Below are 13,881 nucleotides of genomic sequence, written 5' to 3'. Positions count from 1 at the left end.
CTAGCTAGCACGAATAGTTGTACCAGTCTCTCATGATACACTGGTTCCTGAAAAAAATCGATCTACATGCCACTCATGTGGCCATATCCACCTGATGTGTGCAAGTCAAGGAAGCATTACGTTGTTATCTTTTTCTTATTCAGCGGCTAGTTAGTTACAGGAATTGTCCAATCCTGCCATGCTGCACTGGTTACAGAAAATGAGCCAAAGACTAAATGAGTCAAATTGGGGTAACACACACAGAAAAAAAAACCCTTAAGACCAATCAGTCTCTGAGTTCCAACACACATAAGTGGTGATGGTTTCATCTACAGACCACGCAGCATCAAGCCTGTAGTTAGAATTACTGTTAAAAATATATTAAAAATGGCTCCGGTGTAACACGTCTTCACATGCAGCTCCCTTGATGAAGTCGTGAAGACGTGTAGGATATTTTGAACTTGATCTGAGAGAGCCACACATGACAAGTCTCCCTTTCGAGCACATATCTCTTATATTATTCAGGAAGGTAGACTGGCTGGGCTGAATCTGTACACCTGGCCTCATTAAAAAGAAAATGTTGGCAGGGCTCAATCAAATCGCTGCGTAATATCAAGTGTCACTTTGTTTTCCTTCTGTGGTGCAGTCTGTTGAGCTGCTCTCAGTCACTTTCTGATTTTCTTTTTCTTTCTCCTTTCTCGTGTGTGTGTGTGTGTGTGTGTGCGTGTGCGCGCGCGTGTGCGCGCGTCTGCAGTGATGACGAGCACATGTTGATCCAGCACTACTGCCAGTCTCTGAACCAAGGCTCTCCCCTTAGCCAACCCCGAAGTCCCGCCCAGATCCTCATCTCCATGGAGACTGAGGAGAAGGGCGAGCTGGAGAGGGTCCTCAATGACCTAGAACAAGAGAACAGGTCAGTGACCTCCCCATCATCATCAGTCTTAAGAGGGTTTACAATGCCACTTTCTATCGGTACATCTGATAGATTGTATTAAGATTGACCTGAGTGATTATAATTGGGATATAAAGTTAATATGCAGCTCATTATGCAAATCGCAGAATCTCAATTCATGCTTATGTAAAAGTATACACTATTTATGTAAACTGTAAATTGGTATATATCAGAGGTGGGATCAAGTCACTGTTAGGCAAGTCACAAGCAAGTCTCAAGTCATTGCCCTCGAGTCCCGAGTCAAGTCGAGTCAAAGACGAAGCAAGTCCCAAGTCGAGTCACAAGTCACAGCCAACAAGTCTCAAGTCGAGTCACAAGTCGTACCATTTTAGTTTCGAGTCATTTCGAGTCATTTTATTATAGTGGGGACAGGGAACCCTGGGTGATGGTGCGCTGCCTCACAGACCTAGACTACGAAGGGAAGGGTAATGGTGGATGGACTGTGACTGTGTTATAGTGCTGTAACGCTCATCCCCAATGCTGCAGCGTAAATAAGGAGGCGATGACTGGCTTGCAACTCCGCTGCATTTATTTATATAAAACAACTCAACTTCGGTCACTGTTGGCCGTCACCACGCCGAACGAACACTTCCGCATACACGGCCCCCCAAAACTCGGGTTGTCTCGCGTAACTACAGCTGGTAACAGAGCATAACGTGAACACATGCAACATCTGCATAACTGATTAACTAATAACTTTAACTCAGCTCATTACACTACTTTAAAACGGACGTTGACATAATGTTGGCGAGGATTTCCATCGGAGTCTGAATCCGGGTTCAAAAATCCCGATTTTTGTAACCATGAACGAGCTGTCTCGTTGATACGGTCAAATGGACTGCAGTGATTAGATGTCGTGCAGGCAGCGTTCTCTGCATACAGGTGGCGCACATTTTTTTGACAGATGCAGATAAACAGAGCGGCGCGGTGGTGTGAAAATGTTTTCCCCCAGTTTTCATGGGAAGTAGCAAGTCTTCTCGAGTCAAAAGGCTCGAGTCCAAGTCAAGTCACGAGTCATCGGTATTCAAGTCCAAGTCGAGTTGCAAGTCTTTGTACGTTTTGTCGAGTCGAGTCTCAAGTCATCAAATTCATGACTCGAGTCTGACTCGAGTCCAAGTCACATGACTCGAGTCCACACCTCTGGTATATATATATATATATATATATATATATATATATATATATATATATATATATATATATATATATATATATATATTGAAAACAACATTTAACACGTCGGAAATCCTTTTCTTATATAAATAAAAACGTCCACATCAAACATCTGTATTTATTATGTAGAAGAATCACAAGAGCTTTGTACGTTCCAATGAGTTAAAATGAATATCTGGTGAGCTTTTAGTTTCTTTTTATTTACACCCCTCCATGTCAGAAAATGAAGGTCCTCCTTAGAACTCCACTGGTATTATTAACAACTCGTTTTATTATCAGCGAGTAAGTTGGAATCTAGGAAGAAAATAGTGAGTTTTATGGTGTACAGATAGTGGGTGAATCCTGCATGATCTCTTTTTAAGAATTTTACATGTTGCCCCATTTCCCCAGTTTTGGATGTATGTGCATTACCAACCAAAACATTAAAATAATTAAATCCTATGCATCTTCAACCCACATAGGTTTATCTTGGTGAGGGCAGCTAAGTAAACGTGTCCTCATCTCTGCCTTGGTTTAATCAGTCCTGGAATGTCCTGGAATAATAATAATCAATGCAGTCTGACTCTCACTCATGATGTCGTGACACAGCCTCCCGTCCATCACCACTAATACTTCACGTGTGGCCTTAACCCCCCCGCCCGCAGGAAGCTGCTGTCCGAGTACGACCGCCTGAAGAAGGCCCACGACAGGAAGGGCCTGTCGCCGCTGCCGTCGCCCCCGGAGATGCTGCCGGCGTCGCCGCAGAGCGCCCGCGACGCCGAGCTCATTGCCGAGGCCAAGCTGCTGCGGCAGCACAAGGGGCGCCTCGAGGCCCGCATGCAGATCCTGGAGGACCACAACAAACAGCTGGAGTCTCAACTGCACCGGCTGAGGCAGCTGCTGGAGCAGGTACGCCGTCACGTCGCCAAGGTGTTGAGTTGTGATCCTAGATTGTGTATAAGAAGAAAGAAGTACACAGGGGCCCTTTCTCAATACCGGTCTTGCGTTCCCTGCCATAATAGACTCTGGAGACAGACTCGGGAGTCCTGACTCACAGGGGGGGGGGGGAACCGTCATTTCTACAATTGGAACACCAGCTGACTTAATGATGTCACCACGTCAGCTGGTCTTGCTAATACATTTAAATACAATTCTTGACTGTTAAGTATTTTTCGAACAAGAAAAGTTATATATATAATAGAGCACCAGAGTAAATATATATATATATATCAGACATAAAATAACTAGGCAAAATATCTCAATGGATCAGATCAGAGTTGTTATACAGTCAAACATCTTTCTAAAGAAGATGAAGAGGAGCTGTAGTTTGTGCTGCTGCTGATCTTTACTGGATTACACTGACAGGTGTGTATCTAATTTCTATTATGTTGTAGTATAGTTATATCTCATGTATATACCAGCGGAGCATTTCACAGAACAGGCTGATTTGAGGTGACCGCCTGGTGTGGAGGAGTCTGACGGTCCTTAACTACACCTCAAATCTCCCACATCCTGGAGTTAAATGATCAAAGGCTCAATGTTGACGAACCTATCCCACAATTGTTGATTAAACAACTCACTTCTTGCCTGAAAAATTCCTAAAATTACATTCTGTGACTTAAACCTAGTAGTATTTATAAACTTTGACTTGCAGTTGTGTTTATTTTCACCTGTCGTTGCTGCCTGTTGCTGAGGTGAAATGCATTCTGGGATATTTGGCTCTCACAGGAACAGACGAGCCTGCTCGGATGCATGCCCGAGTCACATCCGGTTCTGACCGTTCTCGGCCAGATGCGGACTTTAGAATTGGAACAGTACTCGGGCTGCGACTGATGACGTTTGACGAGTCCACGAGAACAAAATTCCACACAAGAACGCATATTGAGAAAGGGCCAGAGTCTCTTGGACACCTATTGGTTTGTAGTATTTTGGCCGCCACCCACTTAGTACTTAGAACTAGAGGGGTGGAGCTAAGTACATTAGATAAGTGTTAAAAATAGACACCATGAAAGGGTTAAAGGCCGCGGTGGAGACCTTTCGACTGGTTTACAATTGCCAAACAATGAAGCTGTGCTAATTTGCCGTGTGTGTGTGTGTGTGTGTGTGTGTGTGTGTGTGTGTGTGTGTGTGTGTGTGTGTGTGTGTGTGTGTGTGTGTGTGTGTGTTTCAGACGGATTCCAAGGTGAACGGCACAGCGCTGTCCTCTCCTTCCACCTCCTCTCAACGCTCCGACTCCTCCCTCCCACTGCTACGTGTGGCTGCCAGCCAGACTACTGACACAATGGGTAAAAGCACACACACACACACGGAAATCCTTTAATTTGCATCCAACGTTTTAAAAACACGGAGGGTATAAATAGAGCTCTGTGATTTCACAGTCTGTAGATACCATATGTGCGTGTGTGTGTGTTTGTCTGTAGAAACATATATCTTCGTGAAGATCTATTTGAGTTTCAGACCTTTTGGAAAGTACCTTGACTTAAACGGGTAGTGAAGGAGTTGTGCCAAAGAGTGTCTTTACAGAAATAGAAGTTTGCGTGTGCGCACACTAAGAAAATTGACAGAGAAAAAAACACCTACTTACTGTTTCAGGTGATGACGAGCTGTCCAGCCCCTCCCAAGATGCATCAGGGTTGGAAGAAGTGATGGAACAGCTCAATAATTCGTTTCCACACAGCCAGGGTACCTGCCACCAACAAATCCACAACATCCACTCTATTCTGTTTGAAATCAACCGCATGGTTAAAAGCATTTAAGTGTTTCTGAAAGGTGACGCTTTACTTAAGGCAATTTGACCTCGAGGAAAATGAAAGGTGTCAGCTTTGATCTTATTAAAAGAATCAGAATGATACCTATCATGGACATGTCTAGCTAACTGTAGCCTAAAGAATGGAAGCTCGAGGATAAAGTGAAAGTGGAGGGTTTGAAAGGGTTTGTTCTCTGCTCCCACCATGATTTGAGTGGTTCATTCAGCCATAACGTATGCAAGGCTTCAGCTGAAGGTCAAGGTATCCATTCAGAGCCATTGCAAGGACACACAAAGATAAATGAAACGCATAAAAAAGCCCTAATCTGTGTGTGTGTAACCAACAATAATTTAAATTAATTGCCGGCTTGTTTTCTTGAATAATTAGTGCTTGTACGAAGCATGAGGATTTGGGAAAACCACTGTTCACCTCAAAATATAAACTCCCTGTTTTTGGGAGAGCTTTTAATATTTCTCCTCCATCCAAATGTGCAAAACAGTCAAACTCAAAGGTGAGAATCTGGACAAAGCATGGTGTTGTCCGTTTGGTTGGAGGACTGCGGCTTCATACAGCCGCCTCAGCTGGTGAAGAATAAGGATCCTGTTTGTCATCACAGCCAAAACGACAACATGAGTATATTTATAACAGAACAGCTCGATCTCACGCTGAACAATCTTGTGGTTGGTCCATCCCATCCGTAGCCACGCCCCGAAACCCATCGTGCTTCTTAACAAGTCTACTAAATAAACCTCACGTCGCCTTCTGACCACAAACTCATTTTTCCAATGTTTACTGAGGTCTGAATTCGGTTAAGATTAAGATCGGCTCATTCTCTCATAAAGTACAACACGGGCTTCACTTTCCAGATGTTTACGCCGCTGGAATAGAAACTACACTGAGAGTAACAATATAAAAATGGAAGCGTGATTGCTAATAATATATATATATATATATATATAGTATCTGCTTGTTTGAGAAATGCAAAGGCTTTGGATTCCCTCTTCTGTGCCATGGTGTTGTACAGCTCACTTTGCTCCAAGTGTATTCGGGTTGTGAATACCCCCCCCCCTCTCCAATCAGAGCACACACCTCTGCGAGCCTTAAGTAAAGCGTTACTTGCCGCTTTCATTCTCTCCACCACCTACGAGGCTGATTTTTTTTTTGTTTGTTTTGTTTTTTCCTCTTTCCTCCTATTTCCTCTCCCTCTTTCCTCTTCTTCTCCACGAGCCAGCGGGGCGAAGGGGACACCCATGAAAGGTTAGTGGCTCAACTTGACCCCCTTCCCCCCCTCCTCCCCCACCCCCTAACTCTCCCCCCCGTCCTTTTCCTCGTGTCATCCTTGGCTGTTGTAGCGCGTGCGGTTGTGCAGTGACGCGTCTTTTCCTCCTTTTTTAATTTCCTCTTCTTTCCCACCAACGCCCTGTTCTGCACAGCGCGTGCATATACCAGGATTTCTCACATTAGGTCAGCATTTGGGGGTCACATGGAGATTTCACAATCTGATGCGATGAGAACAGTTAGTCCTGAGCTGTGGGTGAAATGTCATCACACAATGGCTCCCGTGAACTTTCAGCGTTACCTGAGGAATGCCACTATGCAAGCTTTGTGCTGCTGCCATGTGGCCCACTGTGGGCCCCCACGCGCAGACCTTTTACCGCACAGATCCGTGGAATGAAGCCGGTCCCCACTGTGTATTTGAATCAAACGCTTTGCCAGAGGTCAGCTGTGCTAGTAGCTATTATGTGGCGTACTTCGCCTTTTCCCCTCTCGCCTGCTCTCCCACGGACGAGCCCACTTCTAACTGTGCAGCTCTCCACCTGACAGGATGGGAGCGTGTTTTGTCTAAGCATTTACTTCCCCCCTCTCTCTCTCTCTCTCCCTCTCTCCCTCCTCCTCCTCCTCCCCCTCCAGGTCGCAGCATTGGCAGCTTGTTCCACATGGCCGACGATCTGGGCCGCGCCATGGAGTCACTGGTCAGCGTGATGACAGACGAGCAGAGCGCCAACCAGCACGAGGCCCTGCCCTACTGACCCCCCCCCCCCCCCCCCCCTCCCTTCTCTCCCTAAAAACGCATGCTTTTTTTCTATTCATATCGACTGGATTGGAAAAGTTTACAAAGAGAATATATAACGTCTATTTTTATGAAGGATTGCAGTTCCAGCAAAAAAATACAACTAAAGAAAAACGTGTACATTTCAGTAGTTTCTTAAAACGTCCTGAAATAGTTTTCTTAATAACAGAGGCTGGTTTTTAAACTTCTATGCAATGTATAAAACAAGTACGAGATGGGGTGATGGGGCGGGGGGCAAAGTGAGGTGAGATACGGATGGGTGTGTTCAGTGCAGTTGAATATTTGCCATCTCTTTGTAATTGCGGGAAAAAAGAAAAAGCATTTCAGATATTTGTATCAAAAAATAGAATGATTGTAATCATAAGGGTGCTTTCTAAGAGGAAAATGTCTTTGAATAACAGCGTACACTACTGTCAAGGTAATGCAGGCATCCTGGATCTTTACAGTACGTTGTCTGTGCAACTGTGTGAGTTTGTTTGTGTGGTCGTGCCTAATTTCCACATTATACTACGGCTTTTTTTCTGCTTTTTGGGGCGGGGGGGGGTTCGGTTTGACAAACTTCAAAACCGCATTTGAATTATTCATTTTTATCCATTCATCCGTCCATCTATCCATCCATCAATCAGCATCTCCATGGCACCGTGTTTTTGATGGCGGTACAGGTTTGTAGTACAGCGTGCTTCAAATCAAACAGAAATCTATTGACGCCATTTAAGTCTGTATGCCAACAATTGAGCTACATTGTTGAATAGAGTATAATGTTTTTATTTTTTCAAGTAGTCAGGGGGCAAAGAAATCCCCTTGGTGTGTTTTTTTACCCACAGGGGGTTTCCTGCACCATCCCCTTTTGACTTTATTGCCCCCTGAAGGAGTAAAACACTGGATCCTACATTTCCCATAATGCAACTGTGTCTTCCTGGCCTGTTTATTCTCTTCTGTGGACCTCATTGATGGCTGTGTTGGGACACTGACAATGTTTACATCCACTAAATGTCCCCTACTCTGAAAGAGAATATTCCCAAATGGTTGTTTGGATGGCTAATGAAAAAAGAATATCCTGCTTATATTCTTGTTCGGTTGTTTATCACGTCAAAATAGGGACAAGTGGAACATCAAAATGTTTGTTTTAATTGACCGACTGGTTGTTGCATGTCGTCTTCTGTTTCTATCCTTTCAACCACCTTTTGGATAAACCTTGTGATATTTGCATATATCAAAGAAACCTGTTTATTTGAGTCCTTCATCTGGCTTAGAAGTACGGTGTGTTTGTCCACGCGTCGTGCTGGTTGTAAACGGGAAGGAAAGCTATGAGAATTGTTTGCTTATTCCACTGTCCAAAATAGAAAATATTAGGGCCTAATTTAGGAACAAATCTGCCTAATCTATAGAACATATTTGATTAACATGAGGTAAAACAAATTTTGAATATTGTCCTTAATTATAGTGGAATCAACGTAGTATGTGTGGAATAAAAGGTCATCTTCTTGAAGCTGCCGATATGGTTTAAAGAGGAATACATCTCCAATCTGGACAGACTTCCTGCTTATTGCACTGGTACAACTTAAGTAAGGATTTGATCCCAAAAAAAGAAGCATTTTCTCACTGTCTTATTCAGGCCTGTAGAGTACACACAGTACTCTGCGTACAGGAGGACCAGGGGGCCGATCCTCCCTTTCAGAAGTACTGCTGAAGGGAGAAGAATGCGATCTTCAATGAAATGGAGCTCCGTCCTCAGAGCGCTGACGGAGGAATGTTCGGATGCATTCACCGCATCGCTCACCTCTTCTCAGAGATTCACCCCTCCAATATGAAAGTTCAGGGGAATCCGTGCACACTACTGTCACACCTGGGTCATGCTAGATGTTTGTTTTCTGCGTGAAGGTTTATTCTAGCTGTGTCTATTTGTCTTTGGTCAAAAATGATGTTTTGTTTTTTTTGGTGCCGTGTGAGGTGTTATGATATTAGCATGTGTGACTAAATAAACTCCCATCTTTATTTAATGTATAACCACTCCGGGGCGTTATACTCTCTCTTTGTGTTACAGCATCATTCTTGCAGCGCGATCCAAGAGGTTTTGTTTTATTTTTTGATCCAGACACTGAATTAGTTTTTTCTTCATTTCTAACATGAAATAATGCGTCAATACTTCACAACATATCAGATTCCACCAAATATATGCCTTACTACTGTATTATAAAATGCTTTACTGTGTATCAATAAAGCACGCAGTTATGTTGATTTGACTTGCCTCTTTGTTTTTTTGCAGAATAAACAAAAAAAAAAGATCTATCCTCCAGTTTAACAGCTTGCTTGACCTCAAATCTGGAACATAAGGCACATCTAACCCAAATTACACAATTGTATGCATGTAAACCCCATAAAGAGCAACCTATTAATTCCTTGTGAGCAAGTTAAACTGTATATATCTATACATTTTTTTTAAATAAAATAAATTATTTGGACCAAAACTAAAGCGTTAAAACTAAACTAAAACTTAAAACCAATTGACCTTAATTGTACTTAAAAATTACTTTTGAATTTAAACCGTCCCTTTATTGGGGAATGCAAGGTAGCAAGTAGTTTATTGTTTCCACATCCAGATGTCACAGATCAACTTAAAGATTCCCAACCAGTGGAAAGAAACATCGTTGCAACCTTGTTACGGCTGAAAAGATTTTTAATAGTTTTGGGCTGTGTTGAATATAAATGAGGTAGCGTAGGATTTGTTTGCATGGTTTGACAATGCTGTGCATGCATTGCGACATTTCTCAGTACAACTTCTGGGTCATCTTAGCAGAATACAGTGAGACATTTTTTTTTTTCAAGGAGACAGAAATGACAGCAATATCGGGCACTAAATGACTCCACAAACCCAAGATTATTCCCAGTGACCTGAACAATTGTGCCATGAATCACATGTTTAAACATGGAAGGTGTATGTCCCTCTGTCTCCAGTACTTTCAGATCATTGACGAGTGGCTCAAGCATCAAACTAAAGCCATAACGCTTGATGTCCTGTGCATGAAAAAGAGCACTCAAATGAATGTTAATCAAAGACGAATTAAAGATTGGAGCAAAATTCCTTACCGTAAAATATATAGCACCTAATTTATGTAAACCCTTTTCAGAGCCCAGAGGATTTGCAGTTTCAAAGTCGTCATAAAATAACTGAGTCAGCAAGGCATCTTTTTCCTTAGTAAATAAAGGACTTTCTTTAAATTGGGTGGCATCGCTTAAGTCTGCATACACTCCTTCAGGCATGTTCCTGGTCTTAAACGTATCTGAACATTCTGGATGTTTCAAAATTGTCTTCAGCGTTTCCAAAATGGGAACATATGCAAATTGATCCGTTACAATTACGTCCCAGTAACCTCGTTTCTTCTACTGTCAAATCTTGTGCCAAGCACCTTTTCAACCGGTTTTACGTTTCCCCATTTCTTTGTGAAGTGTTTGTTTCGTTTAGACTCAGCATAGAGGTCTGGAAGGAGAAATATGAAATTCTGGAGACTGAAAAAAAGAGCGTGGATTCATCCCTGAAAAGCCAGCAGCAAAATCTGGAAAATCACTATGCGAAGGCACTATTGGAGTACCGGGTTTTGCGAGAGGAGAACAATATTCTGGAAGAGATCTCTCTGGAGTTGAAGGAGAAATGCAGAGGCCCGTTCAGCAAGCCGAGGCAGGACAGAGAAGCCATACTGGTCAAGCTGAAGCTGAAAATGCGCAAAAAGCTACAAAAATAGGATTCTTTCAGCAGCAGCAGTGTTTTTTCACCCAATGTTTGGGTTTCCACATAAAAAAAATGCACTGCAGCAACACAGAAAAACTCCCCCATCCCCCTCCCACCACCACCCCCAGCCACCCAGCCTAGCCACCACCCCCCCAGCCCCCAGCCATCCCAGGCCCCCCTCCAGCCACCCCAGCACTGAAACACCATAATTTAAAAAAGTGATTTACACTGTATCAGATTACATTACATTGACCAGTCAAATCAGTACCCAAAAGTAATGTATTTCACATATTTTTATTATGCAGGGAAACAATGCTACACATTGACCATAGGTCTGCATTAAATGGGAACAACATACAAGGAACAACATACAAGGAGGAATCTGCCATTCCATACTGCATTGGAACATCAAATGGTTTGAAGTAAAATAGCTCATTTATGTGCAATACCTTTATAATCCTGTCAGTATGCAGCCTGACCTTAAAGGCACAAGATACAGGCATCTCACATGCTACCTCAGTACAGATAATAAAGTTACGATGATGTTTTATCCACTTGGGAGAAAACACACTGGTAGACAATTCAGCTCCAAGTTTGGAAGCAATTTCTGGCCGTCTTTGAGCTCAGTGCCACCATCTTTCCTGCACCTAAAGTTAATCTTTGCTTGCTGAAAGACTCCTGAAACATCACCATACAACTCAATGTAATGTTTTTAGAGCTTTTTTTATTATGCAGATAACACAAACACAAATAAGATGGACAGTTTAATATAATTAAATCTATAGCTTAAATACACTGCCACATGCTGGTGGAGATGCGAACACGTTTAACCTGCGATCTCTGCTCTGCTCACTGAAGCAAAACAATACGTGGACAATTAATATCAGAGCCAAGAGCAGCGGGTGTAGTCAACTACTGCTGCTAACACATCCCGTCGGAAAAGGATTATTTATTTGTGTCCATTAATGATGTATTTGTATTCCTGTGGAGCTCAGTAGTAACGACTTCATGAACTTCTTCAATAATAAGATTCTGACTATCAAAGAGAAAATTGATGGTCTTCTACCCCCAACCGGAGCCGACCCGTCCTCGGATGTAGGATCCTTGGATGCAGCCGTGGGCCCTGATACCTACTTGAATGGTTTCTCATCCATCAACCTTGATCAACTGACGTCTACGATTTACCATTTGTCTCCTGGATCCAATTCCAACTAAGCTGCTTAAGGAAGTTTTTCCGTTAATTAGCACATCGCTACTGGATAGTATGAATCTGTCTTTGTTGACAGGACATGTACCCCAGTCCTTCAAGGTAGCTGTAATTAAACCTCTTCTTAAGAAACCTACTCTAGCTCCAGAGATGTTGGCTAACTACAGACCCATCTCTAATCTTCCCTTCCTCGCTAAGATCCTGGAGAAATCTGTCACAAATCAATTATGTGACTTTCTACAAAACGATGCTTTGTTCGAGGATTTCCAGTCAGGATTTCGAGTGCATCATAGCACAGAAACGGCACTGGTGAAAATTACAAATGATCTTCTACTTGCATCGGACCAAGGACGTGTCTCTTTTCTTGTCTTGCTGGACCTCAGTGCTGCCTTTGACATCTGCTGCAGAGACTAGAACACTTGATTGGCATCAAAGGAACTGCACTCAGCTGGTTAAAATCTTATTTATCGGATCGATCCCAGTTTGTGTTTGTGAACGGTGAATCATCGAGGACCACCAATGTTGGTCACGGAGTCCCACAAGGTTCTGTGCTTGGACCGATTCTATTTACCCTGTACATGCTTCCTTTGGGCGACGTTATCAGAAAACACTGCATAAACTTCTATTGTTATGCAGACGATACTCAACTGTAGCTATCGATCAAGCCAGAAGACACCAAGCAGCTTGTTAGACTTCAGGATTGTCTTGGAGAAATCAAAACTTGGATGACCTGCAACTTCCTGATGTTAAACTCGGAAAAAAAGTAAGTTATCATGATAGGCCCAGAGCGCCTTCGAAGTCAGCTGTCACGTGATACAGTCTCTATGGATGGAATTGCTCTGGTATCCAACAGCACCGTCAGAAATCTTGGAGTTCTCTTCGACCAGGATATGTCCTTCAACTCTCATATAAAGAAGACTTCAAGGACTGCCTTTTTTCATCTACGTTATATATCGAAAATCAGGAACTTCCTGTCTCAAAGTGATGCAGAAAAACTAGTTCATGCATTTGTTACTTCGAGACTGGATAACTGTAATTCTTTGTTATCAGGCTGCTCTTGTAAATCGCTTAAACCTCTCCAGTTGAATCAGAATGCTGCAGCACGGGTATTAACAAGAACTATGAAATGGGATCATATAACTCCTGTATTAACTTCTCTGCACTGGCTTCCTGTTAAATTAAGAATAGAATTTAAGGTACTTCTCCTCACCTACAAGGCACTTGCGCTCCGTAGATGCTGGGCTACTTGTGGTTCCTAGAGTTTTAAAAGTAGGATGGGGGCCAGAGCCTTCAGTTATCAAGCTCCTCTTTTGTGGAACCAGCTTCCACTTTCAGTCCAGGGGGCAGACTCGGTCAGTTCATTTAAGATAAAGCTTAAAACGTTCCTCTTTGATATTTCTTATAGTTAGGGCTGGCTCAGGTTAGCCTGGACCAGCCCTTAGTTAAGCTACTCTAGGCTTAGACTGCCGGGAGACTTCTTAGGACACACAGAGCCCCTCTCTCTCTCACACTCACTCTCTCCTTCCACAATCAAAGCTTCTTTCCGGGAGTTCTTTGTGCTTTCTCGCCTAGCAGGTCTCCGTGGATCATAGTTTTGTGCGGACCCCGATTCTGACTCCTGGCTCATGGCTCTGCTGACACCTGCTGCTGCCATCATCATTACTTACTATATGATTCATATTACTGTCATCATAAACCAACATCTTTCTGCTCTCCCTCCCCACAGAAGCCTCTGTGGATGGTGGTTCTATCTGATGGAGGTTGTCCCTGCAGTGGTCCTGCCGTACACCTGTTCTGCTACTTGCAATTACTTGTATCATCTCTGTTAGAGGAATTGAATGTATTGTACATCTTTTACATTGTTGATTCTGTACACATGACATCCATTGCAGTCTGTCCATCCCGGGAGAGGGATCCCTCCTCTGACGTTCTCCCTAAGGTTTCTTCCCTTTTTTCCCCATTGAAGGGTTTTTTCATATTTTGGGGAGTTTTTCCTGTGCCGATGTGAGGGTTTCAGGACAGAGGATGTTGCATGTGTACAGACTG

At 43.1% G+C, this 13,881-nt stretch overlaps 1 protein-coding gene across 13 annotated transcripts in view; it reads left to right on the top strand.

Annotated features, from left to right (window-relative positions):
* dmd (dystrophin) overlaps window positions 1-9,144 on the top strand; it is a 202,169-nt gene extending 193,025 nt beyond the window's left edge. For 12 of the 13 annotated variants that reach the window (XM_062561338.1, XM_062561339.1, XM_037454435.2 and 9 more), the window contains 5 exons: window positions 734-892; window positions 2,749-2,992; window positions 4,254-4,368; window positions 4,676-4,765; window positions 6,742-9,144. In XM_062561338.1, coding sequence (XP_062417322.1) covers window positions 734-892; window positions 2,749-2,992; window positions 4,254-4,368; window positions 4,676-4,765; window positions 6,742-6,860 — 727 coding nt within the window. In that variant the 3' untranslated portion in view covers window positions 6,861-9,144. Of the gene's footprint in view, window positions 1-733; window positions 893-2,748; window positions 2,993-4,253; window positions 4,369-4,675; window positions 4,766-6,061; window positions 6,088-6,741 lie in introns of all 13 variants that reach the window. The other variant, XM_062561337.1, reaches the window with a different exon arrangement.
* The last annotated feature ends 4,737 nt before the right edge of the window (window positions 9,145-13,881 follow it).

The sequence above is a fragment of the Pungitius pungitius genome, chromosome 3 (genome assembly GCF_949316345.1).
Source record: "Pungitius pungitius chromosome 3, fPunPun2.1, whole genome shotgun sequence".
In the NCBI taxonomy this organism is placed as follows: Eukaryota; Metazoa; Chordata; class Actinopteri; order Perciformes; family Gasterosteidae; genus Pungitius; species Pungitius pungitius.
Note: the sequence above shows the minus strand (reverse complement) of the source record. Positions and strands in the feature narration are given on the sequence as shown.